Source organism: Bos javanicus, chromosome 11, assembly GCF_032452875.1.
Source record: "Bos javanicus breed banteng chromosome 11, ARS-OSU_banteng_1.0, whole genome shotgun sequence".
Lineage (NCBI taxonomy): Eukaryota > Metazoa > Chordata > Mammalia > Artiodactyla > Bovidae > Bos > Bos javanicus.
The window spans coordinates 36,881,839-36,907,533 of NC_083878.1; the positions used below are offsets into that span (position 1 = coordinate 36,881,839).

The following is a 25,695-nucleotide window of genomic DNA, read 5'->3' on the forward strand; positions in this document are numbered from 1 at the left end:
GAGAGGGCATTTGTAAGTCCAGTTTGTTCGGAAGTCCAACAAAGACAGCCTACCCAACTAACACAATCGGCTATATAATGCTGTACTATAATTTTCACACAAATAATACATATAAAACAGAAAAAATTTTTTAAATCTTAACAGTACAGCATCTTGAAAAATACAGTAATACGGTACAACAGCTGGCATCCAGGGGCTGGCATCAAGTGAACAGGCAAGAAGAGTTACTGATTGGAGGAGAGAGAGGAGGTGGGAGATGGTAGAGCTGAAGGGTCATCAGCACTAGAAGCTGGAGGGCAAGCTGCAGTGTCACTCATACCTGATGCTGATGGCACAGGTTCTGGTTCCTTGCTGGATTCAATTCTACATGTCCTCTTGAAGAAACAACCAGTGGTGTCTGGGTAGTAGCTCTTCTTTTCCTGCCATGGATGACATGAAAGCACTGGACTGCACCCTCAGTCTCTTTGATTCTTCAGTTACTTCTTCCTTGTGCCTCTTTGTCCTTTCTCTGGGCTTCCAATTCCATCAGGTCTTCATTAGGAAGCTCCTCATGTGGCACAGCCAAAGTACTGTAAAGTACACGAAAGTACAACCACGTGTGGAGGATGCACACACATGACATGGAATACCACTCATCTGTCAGTGGACATTCAGGGTTGCTTGACATTTAGGGTGTCTTGGCTCTTGTAGACAACACTGTGCAATGAACACAGGTGCATATATACTTTCAAACCATTGTTTTCTCTGATATACGACCAAGAGTGGGATTGATGTGTCATACGGCTTCCCTGGTGGTTCAGACAGTAAAGAATCCGCCTACAATGTGGAAGACATGGGTTCAATCCCTGGGTTGGGAAGATCCTCTGGAGGAGGGCATGGCAACCCACTCCAATATTCTTTCCTGGAGAATCCCATGGACAGAGGAGCCTGGTGGGCTACAGTCCATGGGGTCCCAAAGAGTCAGACGTGACTGAGTAACTAAGCACAGCATGGTAGCTCTATTTTTACTTTTTTAAGGAACTTCCATAGTCAGTCAGTCAGTTCAGTCGCTCAGTCATGTCCGACTCTGCAACCCCATGAATCACAGCACGCCAGGCCTCCCTGTCCATCACCAACTCCCAGAGTTTACTCAGACTCACATCCATCGAGTCAGTGATGCCATCCAGCCATCTCATCCTCTGTCGTCCCCTTCTCCTCTTGCCCCCAATCCCTCCCAGCATCAGAGTCTTTTCCAGTGAGTCAACTCTTCGCATGAGGTGACCAAAGTACTGGAGTTTCAGCTTTAGCATCATTCCTTCCAATTTACATTCCCACCGACAGTGCAGGAGGGTTCCCTTTTCCTTATACCCTCTCCAGCATTTATTGTTTGTAGACATTTTGATGATGGCCATTCTGACTGGTATAAGATAATATCTCATTGTAATTTTTATTTGCCTTTCTCTAATAACTAGAAATGTTGAACATCTTTTCATATGCCTCTTGGCCACCTGTATGTCTTCTCTGGAGAAAATGTAGGTCTTCTGAATATTTTTTTTTTATTGGGTTGTTTTTTTTCCTCCAGAGAACCAGCTTTTAGCTTCATTGATCTTTTCTGCTGTTTTGTCTCTATTTCACTTATTTCTGCTCTGATTTTTATGTTTTCTTTCCTTCTATTAACTTTGGGTTTTGTTTGTTCTTATTCCTCTAATTGCTTTAGATGTAAGGTAGGTTGAGGAAAGAACCCCATTTTAAATATCTACGTATGCATCCCAGTATCTAGAATATACCTTTCATGCAGTGTTATTTATTGAAATGAATTAATGGGTACTGTTGGACTATGTGGTTCCTTTTCACATTAAGGGGGATTGCAAAACTATGACATTCCAATCTCATCCTCACTAATTAGATAAAAATTTGTGACTGGTTATTTTTTGTCTAGAAAAACACCTCTGCCATTTACAGATCTGAGCCACCCCTATCAAGGGCAAGAGCAGCACATAAAGAGCACATCTTTCCAAGGAACAGACGACTGGAACACTCCTAGGTAAGTAGGCAGGTCAGGCAACATGGATGGCGTGTGTGGAGCCATGGCATAGAGGGCCCCTCCACTTCTCTCTGTCTCATACACACACACACGCTGGTTCCAGTTCCTTTCTTATTCTCTACTGAGTCCATTCAGATCTGGCTTTCACGCCATGAAAACTGTTCTCGTCAAGGTCATCAGTGACCTGCATGTTGCTAGACACAATAGTCAACTCTCAGTTCTCACCTCACTTAACCTGCCAGAATCATTGCCCAGACTGATCTCTCCTGCTCCCTGAGGGCTTCATTTGACTCCCAGGACACAGCTGCTCTCCCAGTTTTTCTCCTGCCTCACTGGATTCTTTCTTTTCCTTTGCTGGTTCTTCTTCTTGAGCTCTTAACATTGGGATGCCCTATGGTATACTTTGTGGGCCTCTTTCTTTTTCTGTCTACATTCCTTTTCTTGGTGATCTCATCCATTCTTATGGCTTTCAGTGCTGTCTATCTGCAGACAAATTCAAATTTTATCTCTGCAGCCAGATTCAGGGTCCAGCTGCCTACTCAGCATCTTATTCAGATGTTTAATAGACATCTCAGATTTAACATTCTAAAACTGAACTTCTCACCTTTCCCCCCAGTCTACCCTTCTCACAGTCTCTCCATTTCAGTACATGACAATCCTATTCTAGTAGCTTTTCAAACCAATAACCCAAGTATCATCCTTCAGTCTTCTTTTTCTGGTACCCACATTCAGTGTGTCAGCAAATCTATTGACTATACCTTCACAGTCAATATATCCAGAATCTGATCCCTTGTCAACACTAACACGGCTCCTACTCTGAGAAAGTTACTTAACTCTCTGTGTCTCTTTCCTTATCAATAACTTAATAGGGAAAATGGACTACAGCTTATAGAGTTAATGTGTGGGTTAAAGGAAACAGTAAAGAATTCAGCACAGTGCTGAGCAAACAGGCAGTGCTTCATTAATGTTAGCTTTTTATTGTTACTGGTCTTTCTGTTCTAGAGGATTTCAAGGAAATTTGGGAAAATTGAAGCCATAAGCCCTTTTCATAATAACTAAACTTTATTTTTCAACATGTGCAATTTTGATTTTTGAGATTTCAATTAAATGAGTTGAAGAAAAGAAAATGTGGTGATGGCTTATCTTCTGAAAAAGAAGTAAACATTCACCTTACCCAGAAAAACTGTCACAGTAAGAACCAAAAAGAGGGTCACAACAAACTGCTATTTGTAAAATAAATAAGATACAAGGATTTAATCTACAGAACAGGGAACATAGCCAATATTTTATAATAAACTTTAGTCTATAAAAACATTGAGTCACTGTGTTGTACACTTGAAACTAATATTGTAAATCAACTATACTCCAATAGTAATTGAAGAGTTAAGTAGCAAAAGGGCAAGCTTCCCTGGTGGCTCAGTGGTAAAGAATCCACCTGCCAATGCAGAAGACACAGGTTCGATCCCTGGTCCAGGAAGATCCCACATGCTGCGGAGCACCTAAGCTTGTGTGCTCCAGCTACTGAGCCTGTGCTCTAGAGCCACAGCTACTGAAGCCCGCGCATCCTAGAGCCCATCTCTGCAACAAGAGGAGCCACCGCAGTGAGAAGCAAGTGCACCGCAACTAGAGAGTAGCCCCCTTTCCCTGCAGCTGGAAAAAAGCCCGTGCAGCAATGGAAACCCAGTACAGCCCCAAAAATAAAAATACCTAAATAGCATAGGGCAATCTGAATCACTGGAATTCGTCTCCAGCCTGTTAAGAGTAATTTTCAGCTAATCAGACAACTGTAGCTTAGGAAGTATTTTTAATTCAAGGTTACTGAGATTGTTACATACAATACTGCATAGCTATACACATCACTAGTTTCACAGCCTCAAAGGCCTTTGGGGATATCAGGAAACTTACTGTTTCTACAACAGCTGGGATAACAGCTATCAACTGTACAAAAATGCTTATTATTAACCTGTAGTCCCACTTAATTTTCATCCCAACTAATTATTAATAGGTAGAAAGATTCTTGAATATCCTTAAAATATCTAAGGTGTCAACAATATTACAGTAATCTTATTTTATATGAAGCATCTCAGGTAAGTACTCAAATGTATAAATTAGACAAACAATATCACTACTAAATTAAGAAAAAATATTGTACTATATAAGCAAAGGAAATTTCAGAACATTTGTCTCTTTAATGCAGTTACTTTGCTAATATGTGATATGAAATGGTTTTTGAATAGATAAGATGTTCATCTAATTTTGTTCAAGTATTTACAGAAAAATCACATTTATTTTTTATTCTCTTGCTCTCATCCTGCATATATATATATATATATTCAAAATGGTTTAAGAAAAGATGTTCATCTAATTTTGTTCAAATATTTACAGAAAAATCATTCATTTTTTATTCTCTCTCTCTCATCCTGCGCATATATATATATATATATATATATATATTCAAAATGGTTTAAGAAAAGATGTTCATCTAATTTTGTTCAAATATTTACAGAAAAATCACATTCATTTTTTATTCTCTCTCTCATCCTGCATATATAATCTACCACGTGCTGGGTAGTAAGAAAAACCCATGGTGAATTGTTTTATTCTTTATAAAAAATATTTTTATGTTGCTGCATATAACAGCTCAGTAATAATGACCTTGGATATTTTAAAAGGAGGGAAATTACTCCACAATGAAATCATCAGGAGTTGACTATGCTTAATTGGTCATTAGCTCTTCTTTGCCCACATTTGATTATATGTTAAACTCTATGATATTTTGATATAAAATGTATATTGTGTATATAATTATACATATATATATGTATATGTGAGAGACCCAGGTTCCATCCCTGGGTTGGGAAGATCCCATGGAGGAGGGATGGCTACCCACTCCAGTATTCTTACTAGGAGAATTCCAAGGACAGAGGAGCCTGGTGGGCTACAGTCCATGGGGTCACAAAGAGTCAGACATGACTGAACAACTTTGAGAGAGAGATGTCATGTATATCTTTTATATTACATGCAAAAGTTGCTTATTAAACATACACTCCCATTGTTTATGTGGGATCACAGTCATTGTGGGATCATTTCAGCTAGTCCATATACACTAAAATGCTAATTTTTATTTATTTATTTTTTGTAGGAAGTCCTGGCTGAGCAAGGTTGGAAGTCCTAGTTCTCGCATTGACCGCACGAACTTTTCCAATGAAAAAACCATCTCTAAACTTGAATACTCTAGTTTTAATATTCGATACTAATAGGAGTTAAATTAAAATTGTAATGCTTATACTGTACAATAGAATAGACTGTATTCTTAAGTCTGCATACTAGAGTGACAGTAGCAGAATAGGATAAAAAAAGAAACTTTCTGTTCCAAAAGCTGCAACATTATGTTACTAAAAATGCTTGCCAATGAAATAGTTTTACTCAACAATGTTTTTAACAAGCCAAATTTAGCATTCTAAAATTTTAAATGTCATTACAAAATACTGAATATGAATATTTTATTTAAACTTGTCTCATGGAATCTTTAATTCTAATGAATATTATGACATACATGTTATTTGGCTGGACATAAAATAATAAGTTAACCACTTAAAAATTATTTTGGGGTATTATCTGAATTGAGTTCTAAAACCTCTGAATAATAATTTGTTGTTAAAGTTGAGTACTTTGTTTAACAACAGCAAAATAACCAGTAGTTTGATATAAATGTATATGATGATCAGCATAGCCTTAAAATCAATAAAGAGTTAACTTTAAAAACTCTGGTTGAATGAGAACATGATTCAGTACTTCTATCGGAGCTACTTAATGCTTTCTAGGAACCATATTCTTCTGTATGGTGAACAGAGGAGTGAAGAAATGACAATGGTAGTATACAGCAAGCAGCAAGGTTTATATTTGCAACTACCCATAATGGATGCCCTATGAACCAGAAAAGGGACTGAGAGTCTAAATAAATCACACTGTTCCCCCAAATTTGGGGACTTCCCAGGTGGCACTGGTGGTAAAGAACCCGCCTGCCAATGCAGGAGACTTTAAGAAACGTGGGTTCAATCCCTGAGTTGGGAAGATCCCCTGGAGGAGGGAGAGCATGGCAACCCACTCCAGTATTCTTGCCTGGAGAGTCCCGTGGACAGAGGAGCCTGGTGGGCCACAGTCCATGGGGTCACACAGAGTGGGACACCGCTAAAGCGATTTAGCACAGCACAGTATATCCCCGAAATTTGGCCTGTCATCTGGGGATTCTCACATACAGATGATAATTAAGCCACATAGTATTTTAACGGAAAGTTTTATTTCTACACCACAGAATTATACTCTGGAGAAATGGAGACCTTTAACTCAAATACTGGGGAATTTAAAATGTTATAGGTACAATATATACTTACATAGGGCCTTCCCTAGTGGCTCAGATGGTGAAGAATCCGCCTGCAGTGCAGGAGACCTGGTTCAATCCCTGGGTAAAGAAGATCCCCCGGAGAAGGGCATGGCTACCCACTCTAGTATTCTCGCTTGGAGAATCCCATAGAGCAGCCTGACGGGCTACAGCCCATGGGGTCACAGAATCTGACATGACTGAGCGATTAACACACATATTCACATATTTCTTCAGTGATTTCCAATTTTTTGTAACAATGGAATCCATTAAACCAATTTGCATGGAATTTAATACATAGAGCAAGTGGAAAAGGGCAACCATTATGACTGAAAATGGGGTTCTGTGGAGCCCTGAACGCTTGGTCTCACTTTGCTTCCTGGATCTTGTCACCTGCAATTGTCCAATAATTTCAAATGCCTTGGGAATGCAGACTAGAAGCCATTCTTCTATCTATGGAGCAAAATTCTATTGCTACACTCCATGGCATAGAGAAAGACTTCAGGCCACTCTTCTCTATCCACTGCAAGGTTATAATTAAGGAGATGAAGCATGGGCTGCCTTTGTTCACTCACAATGATTAATTTAATGATAATACCAATATCAAGTGTACATAAGAGAACATGCCATTAGAGAATGACAAAGATTTTTTTTAACTTTCTAAATACCCTTAAAGGAATAAAGAGCTTTCCTATTATTTTAATATCCTCATCATGTAGAGGATACTCTGTTGTGTTATTCACTTGGGTTTTGCTCTATTTCGCTACTCCTGGTTCAAGGAAGGTAGACAAGTCATTGAGTTCCTTTGTCTCAAGACGGGTTTTGGTGCCAGATCCCCTGAAGACAACTTTTCTTCCAAGATTTCATTTTAAAGGGGGCATTATGTTGTGAGTTGAGGAAAAAGACAAACACTACCCCTTTAGCAGGTACAAGAAAAGCAGAAGTGCCAAAAGCAAAGGGGACAAGGAGATGGTCCAAGACTTTAAAGGCAATGGATTTCCCAAGAGATGGAGACCTTCCTCTATCTCCCCAATAGCACCTCTGAGGGGATGGCCAAAACCGAGAAGAGAATAGCTATGGTCCACGCAGAGAAGCTGGATGCAAGGCGCAGGGGCTCCCAGCCCTAGCAAGATTGCTACCCCACAGGTGCTGCAAGACATCCTGGCTACAAGAAAACACGGTGGCCTGGAAAGCAGTCATGGAACTGGTATGGACAAGAGACCAGAGAAGTCTTTCCTCAACGTTCTGTTTACTTTAGACTCTTTATTACATGATCCTTTTGAGGATGAAAGATTCAACTTCCCACCTCCCAGCCAGAATGGGGCTTGAAGCGGGCTCAATTTGACTTAAAGTAAAACAGACATTTCTTACAGTCAAGTTGAAAATGAAATCTGTATCTCTTTACACATAGAAAGGCTAAATGCTTTTAGAAAAATGCAATCTCAGAAGTGACACCAATATGTCACTTTTTATTACCCTGATTTCCTCTGGTAGTTCCCTTCCCTGCTCTCTTCCTGAGAAAATCACACTCTGCTAGCACAATCTTCTGACTGCACAAAGTGAATCACATTAGTCAAGGCTGCTTAATGATTAATACAGAACTAAGTTCTATTACTGGATGAAAAATGTTGTAGATAATGATTAAAAATGGGTGGTTATGAGTGGATAGAAAGAGAAAAAAGGTAAAGCAATTTTAAAAATGTGTTATCGAGACCAGACAGCACATCCTAACAGTGAAGTTAATATGGCAAATTTCATACTGAACTCATGCAGGAACTTTTACATTTACATACCATATTTTATCTTAATATGTTATATAATTTATCATATTAAACATATATTTTGTTTCATAACAAACCTTGATAGCTTTAATTTTTCCAAAATTGGGCATTTTTTTTTTTAAAGGAAGAATAAAACAACTAAGCAAAAGATGAGTTTCTACTCCAGTGACTGTCACCTGGGAGTCTCTACACTCCACATGCCAATACCCTCCTCAAGAAGCAACACACTGGAATTAGGGGAATATGATTTGTTAAAGCAGGTAACTATGTTTTATATTTATATAAAAATGCCTTTTTTAAAAGCTAATCTGAAAAGTAAAGCTCTTGACTGGAAACTGAAAAGTGAAGTCGCTCAGTCCTGTCCGACTCTGCAACCCCATGGACTATACTGGCCATTGATTTCTCCAGGCCAGAATACTGGAGTGGTAGCCTTTCCCTTCTCCAGGGGATCTTCCCAACCTGAGGATCGAACCCAGGTCTCCCGCATTGCGGGCAGATTCTTTACCAGCTAAGCTACCAGGAAAGATGTGAAAGATGGATCCTTTAGCAAGTTGGGCACACAGAAGCAATAAGGGTGTGGTAGAAACGGGAGATTCTTCTATTAGGAAAGCTATTAGGCTTCTAAGCTTGAGAAAAAGCAATTCAAGTTTCATCAAAGACTGGGAATCTCTAGGTAAAGGGGAATTCCTTGCAGCCTGAAGAAGGCCCGTGCTTCAAAAGTAGGCACTTGTGGTAACAAAGAGCACTAAAAGGGGAAACTAAGCGATGGGTGTGGATATGGCAACAACCCTCAGTAGTTTGACTTTGCTGGAAGGTGGTCACCATTTTTACAATGAAACATTTTCAACTCTATCAAAGGGATCTTTCAGAAGCACATGTCTCTAAACTCACATAGACAACAAACAATCCATTTTTAAAAATTAGCTTGTATTTGGAAATATTTTCCATATAGTAGAGGACAAGATTTTCATGTCTGGAACTCATTTCAGGAACTGAAAATAGGCACCATGGTATGGTAGAGGGTATTCTGGTCTAGGAATCAGGAGACCTGCATTCTGGGCTCAGCCCACCCAGGGATTAACTGTATGCCTAGGTGCCCTCAATCACAAAGTCAAGAAGTTGGACTGAACTGGGACTTCTCCCAGGATTCCCATTAAGACAGAGACCTCCCAGGAGGTGGAAGGAAAGCTACTGAAGAGGAATGAGGAAGCTGGACAGCTGAGAGCTCCAAGAAGAGCAGCCCTACTCTACTTTCTTTCCTATATTAGGATTCTCCAGAAGACATAGTTTGAGATTAATTCTGCCTCAAACAAAGAAACAACAAAGACACCAAATCTAGTACCTTGGGTCTTTTCTAAATCTTTATAAGTGCCAAACTCAAATGCATTGCCCATTCTCTTGATCACTCTTGTCATGTCAGTGTGGTAGGTGTACTTGACCTGCAGACATTTTCACTATTGTGACGAGTGAGTACTAGAAATAAATTTTTAATTTTCGTAGGGGCCTCCATAAAGGTCCAAAGTAGTTAAAATATTTCTGAAATTAATGTTCTGTTGTCTTTTCTATTTTGATGTTGCCAAAATAAAAAAAGATGCAAGAGGAAATACAAAAATATAATTAGTGGCTTAATGTAATCCCAAAGAAAGGCAATGACAAAGAATGCTCAAACTACTGCACAATTGTACACATCTCACATGCTAGTAAAGTAATGCTCAAAATTCTCCAAGCCAGGCTTCAGCAATACATGAACCGTGAACTTCCAGGTGTTCAAGCTGGTTTTAGAAAAGGCAGAGGAACCAGAGATCAAATTGCCAACATCCACTGGATCATTGAAAAACCAAGAGAGTTCCAGAAAAACATCTATTTCTGCTTTATTGACTATGTCAAAGCCTTTGACTGTGTGGATCACAATACACTGTGGAAAATTTTGAAAAAGATGGGCATACCAGACCACCTGACCTGCCTCTTGAGAAACCTATATGCAGGTCAGGAAGCAACAGTTAGAACTGGACACGGACAACAGACTGGTTCCAAACAGGAAAAGTAGTACATCAAGGCTGTATATTGTCACCCTGATTATTTAACTTCTATGCAGAGTACATCATGAGAAACGCTGGGCTGGAAGAAGCACACGCTGGAATCAAGATTGCCGGGAGAAATATTATTAATCTCAGATATGCAGATGACACCACCCTTATGGCAGAAAGTGAAGAGGAACTCAAAAGCCTCTTGATGAAAGTGAAAGAGGAGAGTGAAAAAGTTGGCTTAAAGCTCAACATTCAGAAAATGAAGATCATGGCATCTGGTCCCATCACTTCATGGAAAATAGATGGGGAAACAATGGAAACAGTGTCAGACTTTACTTTTTTGGGCTCCAAAATCACTTCAGATGGTGATTGCAGCCATGAAATTAAAAGATGCTTACTCCTTGGAAGGAAAGTTATGAGCAATCTAGATAGCATATTCAAAAGCAGAGACATTACTTTGCCAACAAAGGTTCGTCTAGTCAAGGCTATGGTTTTTCCAGTGGTCATGTATGGATGTGAGAGTTGGACTGTGAAGAAAGCTGAGCGCCGAAGAATTGATGCTTTTGAACTGTGGTGTTGGAGAAGACTCTTGAGAGTCCCTTGGACTGCAAAGAGATCCAACCAGTCCATTCTAAAGGAGATTAATTCTGGTTGTTCGTTGGAAAGACTGATGCTGAGGCTGAAACTCCAATACTTTGGCCACCTCATGTGAAGAGTTGACTCATTGGAAAAGACTCTCATGCTGGGAGGGGTTGGGGGCAGGAGGAGAAGGGGACGACAGAGGATGAGATGGCTGGATGGCATCACCGACTCGATGGACATGAGTTTGAGTGAACTCTGGGAGTTGGTGATGGACAGGGAGGCCCGGCATGCAGCGATTCATGGGGTCGCAAAGAGTCGGACACGACTGAGGGACTGAACTGAACTGAACTGTACTGAACGAACTTTATAAGGATATCTTGGAGATGTCAACCTAACACTTGGAATTATGTATAAAAGGTAATTTGCCTTTTCTTTGGTTTCTAATAAAACCAAAGTCTGATAAAAATTTAAAATTTTAGCATTAAAAAGTCTAGTTACTCTGTGATCTCACTAGCAGATTTTTCTATAAGGTAGGTTCTTGCCCCTTCTAGAGAGCAATACTTACAACTTCTCCTCTGCTGAAAGGAGGATAAACATTCTTGGTTGAATGCCCAAGATACTTATTTCATCCTCAAACTACCTTTTTCTTTCATTAGTTTTATTTTCCATATTGCCACCATGAACTATGCAAGAATCAGTGAACACAAGTTTCTAATTGTGGCATCTTTTTGTTTTTCCTTCTAGTTTTTTTTTTTTTTTTAATACTAGAGGACACATAGAGAAGGAAAAGATGCATGAAATTCATCGTATTGGAAATGGAGTATCTGTTTCAAAACTATTCTAAAGAGCAGGATCAGAGTCAGTCATTCGATCATTTGCATTAAGGCCGAATTTCCACTGAATTCAGTGCATATGAATCTGGATTAAGAAGAATCATGCCTGCAATATTTAGCCAGGAAATTGGTATAAAGTGGTAGATGGTATGTACAATTATTTCCAAGATACAACATCTACACCAATCAGAAAAAGATGACACAGAAATCCTTCTGCTCAGGTATTATTTTCCAGGGTAGCAAAAAAAGAATGCACCCCTCTCTCCCTTCTCTCATCCCAACCACTATTCCTTCTCCATTATTTAGGATAACAAAACTAAATCATAGCACACATAGGAGAGAAGGAACAGGTAGTAGCTAACTGGGTAGTCCCTTTACTTGAAAGGAAGTACAAGGAAGCCAAGGAAAGGTAACCTTACAAGGGCTCCTTTTATTATTATTCAGACTTTATACATGATTTTATATATCCTGTATCTATGATGTATCTCATCATTTTTTTTTTAATTTAAAGTTTCTGAAAAATCTCTTAGCAAAACAATAAAATACTGGATTAGGGCAGATCAACCATTCTCAGGTTTTAGACCCAAGAGGGATTCACTCCATCTTCTGGCAAATGCCAGTGTATAACCAAACTCTTTTCATTCAAAGATGAATAAATGGGGAAAAAAGTCAGCCTTGAAATTCAAAAAAGCACTATAGCCAAGGTAAATGGAATAACAGTCTTTAGAGTCAGAGGAAGTACCTATCTCAGTGTTACTATAGGAAAAAATAAAATTTAAGGAAACATCTGCATATGTCCTCAATAGGATATAATGAATGTTGATCTTTGCAAGAGGAGCAGGGAGCCATTGGGGAGAATATGTTCAAATTAAAATAAAAGATATGGATTAAGGAAAATTAGTTGAATCTAAGGGCTTCCCTGATAACTCAGTTGGTAAAGACTCCACCTGCAATGCAGGAGACCCCGGTTCAATTCCTGGGTCAGGAATCTGACCGCTTGAGAAGGGATAGGCTGCCCACTCCAGTATTCTTGGGCTTCCTTTGTGGCTCAGCTGGTAAAGAATCCGCCTGCAATGCAGGAGACCTGGGTTCGATCCCTGGGTTGGGAAGATCCCCTGGAGAAGGGAAAGGCTACCCACTCCAGTACTCCAGCCTGAAGAATTCCAGGGACTGTATAGTCCATGGGGTCGCAAAGAGTTGGACACGACTGATCGAATATAAAAATTATATTCCAAAGAAAAGCAGCAACACACATATACTCACACACTAAGCCATGAACAGACTATAGGAAACCCAAAAAGGAACAGGAGAATTGTAATACATCCTGGAATTAGTAACTGGCGAAGTTCAATAGTGATATAGACCTGTGTCCGTCAAACCTGGCTGCTTGTCAGAATTACTTAGGACTTCTATGGGTTTTGTCCCTGAATCTGCATGTTTAAAAATGTACCCGGGTGATTTTGATAAGCTGGCAGTTTTAGGAACCGCTGGTCTAGAGAATAAATCTAGAAAGTTCATCAGGAAAAAGAGATGAAAATGTGAAAAATCAAATTATTAATATAGAAAAAAGAGAGCAGATCAATGAGCCCATCAAAAAGTCAATGATAGAAATTCATGGGGGAAAAGCCAGAATAATTGAAACAAAAGGAAAAATCAGTTATGATAGAAGAAAACTTTCTTGGGTTATCATATATAACTATAAACTATACAGTATAAAGTTAAACTGTTAAGAACAACTTAGGTTTTAAGCAAAATTTACTGAAAAGAGGCCCCATACATAAAGCCTGGGTAAAAAATTATTAAGAAAAACCCTCTAGTATTCACTTCAGAAAGGACCTATTTGCTGCCCAGTACCTGTTCTGTGTCTCTAATCCATTCACTCTCCCACCCTCCTAGACAACCTGTCCATACACTCCTTACTCAGCCTTGGTTTTGATTTCTGTTTCCAGCAGAAGAGAACTTCCACAAGCTTCTACCACTTGACTTACCTACTTACCTACGCATTTACTTACCTACCCACGTTTGTGCCCAAGTACTTCTAGTTTCCTTCCTGTTACCACAGGTGAACTGTCTGGACACCTGGATGCCATAACCTCAAGGATGCTGTCCCTGCCCTTCTCACTTTCGCATCATCAGTTTTTGTTTCCCACTGAATGAATCTTTCCCAGCAGTTGACACACAGTGCTGTCATTTCTCCCTCTCTTGACTCTTGGAATTACAATCACATACCTCTTCCATTTACAGACAACCCCCCGGAAAATCAGTGTCTATACCTGCTGTAATCGAATCCTGCCATTCTTGAATCTGTTCCCACCATGTTCCCCAACCTGTCAACCAACATTCCTCATGACTTCATTTCAGAGTTTCTAACCCCACTGGTCAGTTCTCTGTCTTCCTCTTTAACTATCAGCACTTGTTTTCACTTGGCTTCCTGGACATCACACACTGACTTGACTTTCCTTTTACTTCAGTATTCACACCCTTTCAGTCTTCTTCTGTGTGATTCTTTCTCATTTCTTCAATCTCTTAACTTTGGAGAATCTGAGAACTCAGGCCCTGGACATCTCCTCCTCTGAATCTGTACTTATCGTTTTGGCAATATCACCCAGTCTCATAAATTCAAGTATTATGTACATGTTGACAACTACAAAACTGACATGTCACATCCAGGCTTATTCTCACAACTTAGGGTTCATCTAACCAAGAGCCTACTCGACATTTCCGACTGGACTTCTATTAGGCATTTCAAATTTTGATGTCCCAAACTGAGTTCCAAATTTACTTCTCCCATCGACTTATTCCACCTTAGCCGATGGCTCCTCCTTCAAACTCTACACCTTTGTAGATGGTGGTAACACTTTATTTTGAGATGCTTAAAGGTAAAAACTCAGGGCAAAAAAAAAAAAAAATCATCAGCTTCTTTCTGTTGTTGTCTTCAAATGTCCATCATCTACTTAAAAATAATCCAGCGGGAGGAAGGACGGACCAGGAAGTGGATTGAGCTATAGGTAAAACAAGATTAAACATGAGTTGACAACCACTAAAATGGGTCATTGTTGTTCAGTCGCTAAGTCATGTCCAACTCTGCAATGCCGTGGGCTGCAGCACACCAAAATTGCCCATCCTTCACCTTCGCCCGGAATTCGCTCAAACTCATGTCCATTGAGTCAGTGATGCCATCCAACTATCTCATCCTCTGTCACTCCCTTCTCCGGCTTTCAATCTCTCCCAGTATCAGGGTCTTTTCCAATGAGTTGGCTCTTTACATCAGGTAGCCAAAATATTGGCGCTTCAGCTTCAGCATCAGTCCTTCCAATGAATATTCAGGACTGATTTCCTTTACGATTGACTGGTTTGATCTTCCTACTGTCCAAGGGTCTCTCAAGAGTCTTCAGCACCACAGTTCAAAAGCATCAATTCTTCAGTGCTCAGCCTTCTTTACGGTCCAGCTCTCACATCTCTACATGACTACTGGAAAAACCATAGCCTTAACTATACAGACCTTTGTCGGCAAAGTGATGTCTCTGCTTTTTAACATGCTGTCTAGGTTTGTCATAGCTTTTCTTCCAAGGAGCAAGCATCTTTTCATTTTATGACTGCAGTCACCATCTGCAGTGATTTTGAAGCCTAGAAAAATAAAATCTGTCACTGTTTCCATTTTTTTCCCTATCCATTTGCCATGAAGTGATGGAACCAGATGCCATGATCTTCATTTTCTGAATGCTGAGATTTAAACCAGCTTTTCCCTCTCTCCTCTTTCACCTTCATCAAAAGGCTCTTTAGTTCCTCTTTAGTGAGTCATAGGAGATCCTCAGACCATTCCCTCTCCTTTTGTTTACATTTTACATAGTAAAAAGTTTAACAATTTAAGCTCAAATCCAAGTATCTCTAACTCTAAGGCAATACCCTTGATCTCAGTCACCATATTATAGCCTCTTCCTTGAACTTCCTGCTTCCACCTTTTCCCTTCTTCTGTCCAAACTCAACACAACACTGAGAGATACTATTAAAATGGAAATCAGATCATGTCACTTCTCAGCTCGAAACTCTCTGACAGTAATCTACTTTACTCTCAGTAAAAACCAAAATCATTCCTGGGCCCTAAATAATCCAGCCTCGCCTTGTTCGGCTGACCTTACCTCGTGCTACTCTCTCCCATGTTTCCTTGCTCTAGCCATACGGAATTCTGTGCTGTTCCTTGAACGCCCAGGCACCCTCTTCCCCCATGTCTTTCTACTTACTGTCTCCTCTGAACTGAATGTTCTTCTCCCAGACATCCACAGACATCACTTCCTTCTGCTCTCTGGGTAAATGTCACTTTATCAGTGAATCTTTCCCTTCCCTTCCCTAAACTGTCAAATACTCACTCCCCGAACTCCTTATCTAATGCTCTTCTTTACTATCTTCATAGTGCTTTTTACCATCTAACTAATTACTATTCCATATTTTATTAATACTTATTTTCTTTCACCACAGTGTAAGTTACATTAAGGCAGGAATTTGTGTAAGTTTGTACCCTACTTTATCTCCTTATCTGCAGCATCTACAATAATGAATGGCCATAGTAAGCACTTAATAGTACTTGTTGAATTAAATATAAGAAAAGAAATATTCCTCCCAGGGCTTAAACTAAGATGACGGTTTTAAGACTGCATATTCACGACGTGTGTGTGTGTGCTCAGTCATGTCCGACCCTTTGCAACCCCATGGATTTAGTATGCCTAGCTCTCTGTCCATGGGACTTTCCAAACAAGAACACTGGGGTGGGTTGCCATTTCCTACACCAGGGGATCTTCCTGATCCAGGGATTAAACTCCTATGTCTCCTGCACTGGCAGGCAGATTCTTTATCACTCATGCCACCATATATTCATGATAATATATAAAAAATAGGTTAAATTCCTTTATTAAAAGTCCTCACATAAGCCAAACATATGCCAATTGTAATAGACACATAGAATAAAGTGACAAAAGCTATGGACTTAACCTTCCCTTGTAAACAACCAGAACACTGGACGAACTGTTGTCAGACAGTGGACAAGAGGCAGCATACGACTGTGATCCTTGAGAAAAAGAGGAGCAAATGAAGTCAGTCCTAAAACTGCCACAATTTCTGCCTACAGGTGATTTCCAGACTGCAGGAGCAGAAAGAGGGAATTCAAACAGCACCCGGATGCCTTGCTAAAGAGCAGAGAGAGAGAATGGGGCTCAGGGAGGCTAGGTTACATGCAGCTAGCGGCTGCCACATTGGACAGCACAGCCCGAGATTGATGGGGGAAAATGGAAACAAATCCACTGAAACTGGACAGTGGTTGACTCCAGCTTGTAAGATTTTGATTTATATATATGTCCATCAAATTTTTCTAGAATAAGTATGCATTCCTTTTATAATATGAAAACATCCATTTAAAAATGTATGCATTAAATTCCTAATACCTAATTTGGACTGATAAGCAGTGATTTCACCAGAAAGTTTCTAGAATTAAATTCTAATGCTTTAAAAACTGAATTAGCACTTAATCTCTAAAAGTAGTGTTTAATCTCTGGGTAGAAATTTCTATGCCAACAGAGTTTAGCAATGGAAATCTCTTTTTAATTAAAGGAGTTCAGTTTTAAGTTTTCACGTTAAAGTGAAATCAGTAGCTTCTTTAATAATATTTTGTTTGTACTGTGATGGATCTCAATAGGATTATTTGTAAGAAATATAAGAAAAGATGTTCTATCTCAGAGACATCATGGATTTGACAATATAAAAATCAATTAAATGTTGAAACTTCCAGTCATTTGTCTAATTGTATATCATAACTAAAAGGGGAAGAATTTGCACTTAGGTTGTATAAACTTTAATAAATACTTTCATAATCATAGAAAATAAAATTAGTTTAATGGACCTAAATTGAGATGAATAAAATTAATATTTGATTTAATATTGGATGTTTTTAGAAAGTTGAGGGAATATACTATAAATTCTTCCAATCTGTCTATGACGTCCTTACATTCCCTTCTTCAAACCAATCTACTTCAATTTAGCAACAATAAGACCTCTTAATGGGCCCCATTCATGCCTACAATATGCTGTCTGAATAATACATTTGAGACATCAGCATTCTGGTGTTTAGGCTGTAGCTTAACTCTGATTTTTAAAAGAATGTTAATGTCCCATTCATTTTATTGTTTCGCCCATTGTTTGAAAAGAGAGTGGGAAAAAACCCATTAACTTTTCTGAAATGTCAGCAAACGTGGGTAACTAAATGATTAGAGCTGTCAATCCATGGCATATCACATGTCTTTAATTCAGTAATCTGTGTATATGTGGGCATTGTTGCCAGACTGAGTTCAAACTCTTAACAGAAACAAGTCTAAGTTCTACACAGCAAGTCCCTCACTACTAAGTTTTGCTACATTAAAAAAATCTAACCATGCTAAAGACAAAGCTTGGGTGTATTAAATGGTATTTGTGTGACTAAATTTGAAAATAGCACTTTGAGATGTGACAAAAGACCATTTTAATGCAAATTTTTTTTTCCCCAAATCATAACCTGAACTGTTTTTGAAATGCTGATTGTCCCTGAGTAGCTCACAATTTCAATAGGAAACAAGATATTTACAAACACACATCTAGAGTGAAATTCTGAGGTAATTAGTAATGTTATAGTACTATAGTCTTTGTGGTGTAAATCCTAGAATTAAGGCCCAATGTTATGTGCTTCCTTGACATCTGATGAAATCAGGAGGGTCTCAAATAGCCTATAAATCTTAAGTTCTCTTTGCTAGTCTGCTCCCAGGAAAAGGGTCATGTAGAAAAACAACCCTCCTTACAAGAGACCAGATGCACTTCTTGCTTATCCCTGAGTAACAAGTTTCAGTTCCCTGCCAGCCTGCAAAATTATTCAAACCAGCCAGCCTCATCCTCCAGTGGAAACCAGGGGCGATCTCATTCTTTTGACACTGAAGGCCTGCCTCCCACAGCCTCTGGTTGTCCACTCTGTTCCCATCGGTCCTGCATGGCGCAAAGTCCAGCGTATGTGGCTAATAAACTGCTGCCAGTCTCATGTGTCCTGTCCCGTGTCCAGGGTCATGTGTTCAGCCGTCCCCATAACCCCAGGACAGCACTCTCTCCTTTGTCAACAACATGAATGGGAAGGGATTAGAACAGGCTATGTACCTCAGTGCTGTAAAAAGACCCAGTTGAGAAAAAGATCCTTACAATGCTGTCTAAAAGGGTTCTGCGAAGTAGGCTGTACTGGATGGAGAATGGTGTTGACAATTTGGTTTTGCATGTGGCTTTGGTCTCATTTCTGCAATTCTCTGCTGAAGGAGCATGCAGCCAAGAAACCACAGCCAAAGAGCAAACAAAATACTGATTTTATTAACTGGACAAGGACCTAAAAGTGGATTACAAGTAAAAGCTGGATCACAGAAAATCATTTAGAGCAGGAAGCCAAAGTCAGCCCTCTTACTTCCAATGCCCTCTCCCTTGAATTCTGTGTGCTCTCCAGATAGCTGCATGGTCATGGATGACTGCTGCGTCAGGTCCATCCAGCTACAGGTAGAAGACGGAGGGTTGTGGTGGCCAGGCCAGCTAAGACCGACCGTGTCTCGTTGGTCCAATTCCTGGAGACAGGAAGTACAAGAGAGGGCAGGGGCAGGTGCCACCCCGAGCACGGACCTTTAATCCAGTGAACCCGCCCTCTAGTAAAACTTTCCCGGTCAAGGTCCTGTCCTGACAGTCTGCTGAGCAAGTTTGTTCTCCAGGGCAATGAAAGCAAGTGGAGCGTGGGGTGCCAGAAATGCAGCAACAGTTTCCTTCTAACCCACAGACAAAGGTGAAAATAAATTCCTTCTCCCCAAAGGAAGAGGAGTATAACCACATAAGTATAACTACATCCACAAAACAGAGTAAAGCAGAAATGAAGATGGTTTGTGGTAAAAGAATACACTATTTAGACCAAAGGATCAAAACTGTGGGGCTGTGAGGCACATGGAGCCAGTGCTAAGACAAAGATTCATTCCTCCTGAGAGTGTGAAGTCCAAAGCTAAGAGACAGCTGAAATAACACCCAAGGAAAAATATATGGTCTGATTAAAACAAAAAACCTTTCTTGCTCAATCAAACACAAAGGTCTCTCTGCAAAATAAACAAAAACACTAATTCAAAAAGATACATGCACCCCAATGTTCAAGCAGTATTATTTACAATAGCCAAAATATGTAAGCAAACCAAAGTGTCCATCAATAGATGGATAACATAGATGCTACACACACACACACACACACACACACACACACACCCCTCAACCATTAGAGAATGAAATTTTGCCATCTGCAATAACATGGATGAACCCGGAGGGTATTATGCTTAGTGAAATAAGTCAGACAGAGAAAGACAAATACTGTATGTTATCACTTAAACGTGTAATCAGAAAAATAAACTAGTGAGTATAACAACAAAGAAAATCAGACGCATAGCTATAGAGAACAAACCAGTGATTAACAGTGAGGACAGGGAAGTGGGGAGGGGAAAGATAGTGGCAGGAGGTTAAGAGGTACAAACCACTATGTATAAAATAAGTAAGCTACAAGCGTATATTATACAACACAGGGAATATAAACAACATTTTATAAAAGCTATACATCAAATACAACCTTTAAAAATTGTGAATCACTATGTTGTACACCTAAAACTTATATAGTATTTTATATCAACTATACCTCCAAAAATATGAAGGTCTTGGATACTCCAAGAGTCCAGCCTCTGATACCCATAACTAAGAGGATTACAGAAGCAGGGAGAAACCAGTGACTGGAAGAGAAAGAGCAGGGACTACATAAAACTTATGGACTTTTTGGCTGCTCATTCAGGAGCATCTACTTAGAATCTGCCAGATGCCAAGTACTGTGCCTGGGGGTAGGGGGAAGATGAGACAGTTTCAACTCTGGAGGCGTTTATATCCTGATGGTAATGCTAATAGATAACTAGTGTCTGAGCATCAACCACATGGCAGATAGTATATTACAGATGGTCTAATTTTAGTGTCACAAAAACACTATGAGGAAAGCAGGGAGGGCCATTATTACCACTTTACTATGAGGAAATTAAGGTTCAGAAAAATAAAACTTACTCAAAGTCATGTTGCTAAGAGATGGTTCAATTCCAGGACACAGTATGTAACCACTGTGCTATATTCCTTCAAATACTGAATGAGAGGAAAGAGAATATTAAAAATAGGAAGTAGAATTTCAGTCCCACTTGTATTCAGTTCGGGGGAAAAAAAAGTGTAATAGATCTACGTAAAAAAGTATAAAAAATTCTTAGAGAAGGTTAAAATAAAAAGTTTAAAGAGAGTCACCATAAGAAAAAAAAATCACAAGTCTCACATTACTATATATGAAGAGAAAATGACAGGAAGAAAATAAAGTTTGGGATATAACCCCATGAAGTATATCCAAGATAAAATTACATAGCTTCTCTATATTTTATTTTATGTAACCTCAGCCACTCACTAGGGAAATAACATACTTAGAATCATTCTCTTTTCCCACAAGGGAGACTTTCTGTTCTCATCCAATCTAATTAACTCATATTCCAGTTAAAATAAATGTCTAAAGGTAATTATTTGGTCCTGTCTTTTGTACTATTCTGGCCTGTCTGTAGAGGGAGAAATAGGAGTTTGGAGCAGATTACCTTGTGTATGAGCTTCTCAGCCCAATATTCTCACACAGATAAAATATAGCTTAAATAGAGGATTAATAGCAGGCTCAACAAACAAACAGTGCCTAAAATATAAACAAGCAAAAGTTAAGCTGAGGCTGCTGCCAAAGAACATGCTGAGACAAATTGTACTTAACACACAGGGAGCTGCTTCATCCTTTGAAACTAACCCCAAGAGGGTGAGGTTAAGACCCCACTATGGAGAAGGCAATGGCAACCCACTCCAGTACTCTTGCCTGGAAAATCCCATGGATGGAGGAGCCTGATAGGCTGCAGTCCATGGAGTCGCTAAGAGTCGGACACGACTGAGCGACTTCACTTTCACTTTTCACTTTCATGCATTGGAGCAGGAAATGGCAACCCACTCCAGTGTTCTTGCCTAGAGAATCCCAGGGATGGGGGAGCCTGGTGGGCTTCCGTCTATGGGGTCGCGCAGAGTCGGACACGACTGAAGCAACTTAGCAGCAGCAGCAGCATGGCCCAACTGATACACTTAATAAAGAAAAGCTCAACAAAGGTCTTTCATGTATAAATGTGCCTTTAACCCTGTGGCAGCATGTAGGGTAGGTGTTAGTATCTGAGTGTACAGACAAAGGCACAGAGGCTCAGAAAGGTTACTCTTGACCAATCTTGGTTTCCAACAAGGAAGCCCAGGCCCTTGTTCATTGTGGTAATTCATTTCCTTCAACAATGGCTCAAAAGTCTTCCCTGCAGTCCTCATGGGCTTGAGTAGCCATTGTCCAAATATTAAGTAAAGACTGTGATATTTCCCATATCTATTCTCTACCTGGCAAAAAAATTTTTTGCAATGCTGCCTACTTTCTCTTAAAATACAGTGAAATTTCTTTTCCTGAATCTTACAACCCATTATTAAAGCCTCAGAGGTTGGCAGAGAAAGGAAGGAAGGAAGGAAAGGAGGAAAGGAAGGAAGAAAGAAAAGAAGCAGAGAGAAAGCTTAAATCAGATAAATAGGTAAATAGTTTGCTCCCAGGCTTACTATAAGAGGATAAAAACATGGTTAAGTTCCCAAACTCCTGCAAATCTTATAAATACTGAAATAATTAAATACAGCTTGAAGCATATAATACCATTATAGTTACATAAGGGGAAAAGGATATGTTGGAATAATAGTTTAAGAGTGATGACTTGTGAAATGGTCATTTGCCATACCAACTTTCCCCCACCCCCATACCACTTTGAAAGGAATGATACAGGTCTAGGAGAAGGGAATGGCAATCCACTCCAGTATTCTTGCCTGGAGAATATTCTTGCCAGAGCAGCCTGGAGGGCTACAGTCCATGAGCTCACAAAGAGTCGGGCATGACTTTGCCTGTATATACTGAACTGAAGGAGGTATTTGAGGTAAACTAAACTAACCCTTATTAATTAAAAAGTGTTTTTAAAGTGAGTTTCCTATTTACAACCTCAACTGTGATTTCTTTTAGGTATATCCTACCTTCATTTTTTAAAAAATGGAAGCTTTAAGTTAGCCCCTAACTCTTCACTTTTGGTACAGAAGGAAAGTAGTTTTTAATCTGTCATAGGTCTATAAGATAGACCATCCATCCATATAAAAATGATTACTATTGTTTAGCAGTTCATTGGCATAGTCTGAAATTGTGGCGCCACGTAAAGTCATGAGTTTACATGGAGTGGTGGTGATCTGTGATTGTGTGCTTATTCTTGGATTGTTATGGTCTGCTTTACCAACCACGGAACCGAAACATCAGCTCTAGCTGCTGCACACTTGCCAGAACGCACTGTGTATGGTGACATTTTACATGTTGATAGTGGAAACGTCCACTTTTCACTCCCCTTCCCCCACCACTGAGTGGTTATCCTGGTCTCCTCCCCAAGCGCAGCTTCCTGTCTGGGAGGCTTCCACTTCTAAAACACTGGCCAATTTTTACCCTTCCCAGTTATTTTTACCTACTCTCATAATACCATAATGACATTAGGAAAACCTTTTTTAGAGTCTTATGTTCAATTTTTACTGCTGTGGTTTAAAGGAAGAGGTAGAGAAACTAGATGTAGAGGCAATGTAGTATAAAAAAAGAGACTGATCTGAAACCAAATCCCAGCTGTATCATTGTCTAGCTGGGTAATCTTCCACAAGGGGTAAAGATGGAGAATAGTGGTGGGAAATCATACTTACTGAGCACCCACTTTGTGCCAGATGCCTTATGCATATCTTATTTAACATAACAATCCTACAAGAGAAAAGCTTTTATCCCTAATCTTTCAGGATCTTTTCTTATCCATTTATTTTTTAAAGATTAATAAGAGGCATATTCAAAATCTAAACCTCAAAGAATTTAAATAACTTACCCAGAACCATAGGGCTTTAATCACAGAGCTAGGATTTAAACTCAGGTCTACTAACTCTGAAGTTCAATAAATATTCGTTCTTTACCCCAGGGAAAACACAGAGAATAGCAATTTGTGTCATCCAAAGGATCAAAGATAGATTTTTTTATGGGCAGGAGTTGAAGAATATAAGTTGCTTAGCTTAATAAGTAGTTTTAAACATTGTAAATCAACTATACTTCAGTTTTAAAAAACTTTTAAATTTAAAGGTGATTTTAATTACCATTTTTAAAATGTCAAGATTCTCTAAGGAATTTGTTGGGCAATTATAATCTGTATCTATAAAACACTTGAAAATGAAAGGTAATGTACAGTTTGTATTATATAACGAAGAATTTTTCTGGGGCAAGCTTGCTCATAGGGTGTATTGTTTGCAAGGTACTTTTCTAGGTGCTGAGAATCTCACATGAATAGACTAAAATCTCATGGTCCTATGAGAACAGGCCAGAATATACAAGGAGCTCAATATATATTGGATAGCTCAATAATTAGGTAAGATGTGGTAATAACATGCAAGGAAAATGACTGTATCTCTGAAAGTCTTCAAATAGACAAAGGGAAATAGCCTTAAAAAGCAGCTAGATGAAAACAGAAAACCATCAAAATGACAGCTTAGACTAGTGATTTCTAACTTTTTGATAATGGTAACACCCAACCATGTTTCATTTTGCATTGTTCCTTCCTTAAGAGGTTCTATGCCAGGGTGTGTGTGTGGTGTGTGTGTGTGCATGCATGCATGTCAGTCATGTCTAACTCTGTGATCCTATGGACTGCAGCCTGCTGGGCTTCTCTGTCCATGGAGTTTTCCAGGCAAGAACACTGGAGTGGGGTGCCATTTCCTATTCCAGGGGATCATCTGGACCCAAGGATCGAACCTACGTCTCTTGCATCTCCCGAGTTGGCAAGCAGATTCTTTACACTGAGTCACCTGTGAAGTTGCCTATATGTCCACAACTATTCACAAATCTTAGCTACGTGATCACTCTACTTAAAACAGTACCAAAATGGCCCTCTACTATTTTAGCCACCCAAGACTAGCCTTTCATTCATCCTTGGCTACACAGTTTCTATATGAATGACCACAGTTGGATTATTTAAAAATGAATCTTGAATTATGAAGTTATAGAACCCTTCAAATTTATAAAATATAGTCTTCTTCCTTCAGTCAGGTGAATTACCTAATTATTGATTTCTAACAATGATTTTGAGTAACCCAGGCTGTAATTGTTTTAGTTATTTCAAGAAATTTCATAAAATTAAGGTTTTAAATTATACATCTACATGAATAAATCCATACTCATGAATACATCCAGGGTCACTTATATTGGAGTGATCTATATGATTTATACTAGACATCTTTACTTTTTAAGAGACACAACACTTCTTACTTGTTATATAATCAATTGACTTTGAACTTGGACCAGAGGGAAATTAACAGTCCCTTTCATATCTGGAGAAGGGAAAGGCTACCACTCCACTATTCTAGCCTGGAGAATTCCATGGACTGTATAGTCCATGGGGTCACAAAGAGTCGGACACAACTGAGCGCTTCACTTCATATCTGTAATTCATCCAAACTTATCCATCCTCAAAGATAAACAAAACTAACACTAACATTTCTCATTCCCATTGCCCTCAAATTAATTAATGTGTATTTTGGCTTAATAAAGGTCTTATAGTCTAAGGTAATGAAATAAAGACAATGTAATGCATGTACTTCATGAATTTTCTATCCTATTAACTATAAAAATAGGAAGAATACTAACAGCCAGTTTTTAATGTATGCTCCCTGGTGGCTCAGACAGTAAAGAACTGGCCTGCAATGCAGGACTTGGGTCGGGAAGATCCCCTGAAGAAGGGAACGGCAACCTACTCCAGTATTCTTGCCTGGAGAATCCCAAGGACAGAGGAACCTGGAGGGTTACAGTCTATGGGGTTGCAAATAGACACGACTGAGCAACTAACACTTTCATATTTTTTTCACTTTACTT

At 39.3% G+C, this 25,695-nt stretch overlaps 1 protein-coding gene and 1 long non-coding RNA gene across 6 annotated transcripts in view; one reads left to right on the forward strand and one right to left on the reverse strand.

Annotated features, from left to right (window-relative positions):
• ACYP2 (acylphosphatase 2) overlaps positions 1-5,789 on the forward strand; it is a 179,117-nt gene extending 173,328 nt beyond the window's left edge. For 2 of the 4 annotated variants that reach the window (XM_061432369.1, XM_061432365.1), the window contains exons 4-5: positions 1,919-2,023; positions 5,166-5,789. In XM_061432369.1, coding sequence (XP_061288353.1) covers positions 1,919-2,023; positions 5,166-5,280 — 220 coding nt within the window. In that variant the 3' untranslated portion in view covers positions 5,281-5,789. The remainder of the gene's footprint in view (positions 1-1,918; positions 2,024-5,165) is intronic. The other 2 variants (XM_061432368.1, XM_061432367.1) reach the window with 2 other exon arrangements.
• Positions 1-25,695, reverse strand: part of LOC133257015 (uncharacterized) — a 135,023-nt gene that overhangs the window by 11,584 nt on the left and 97,744 nt on the right. Inside the window, exon 1 of one of the 2 annotated variants that reach the window (XR_009739369.1) lies at positions 20,748-20,988. The exons of the other annotated variant lie outside the window; for it this stretch is intronic. This is a non-coding gene — a long non-coding RNA (uncharacterized LOC133257015). Of the gene's footprint in view, positions 1-20,747; positions 20,989-25,695 lie in introns of those variants that run through there. 2 annotated transcript variants of the gene reach the window in all.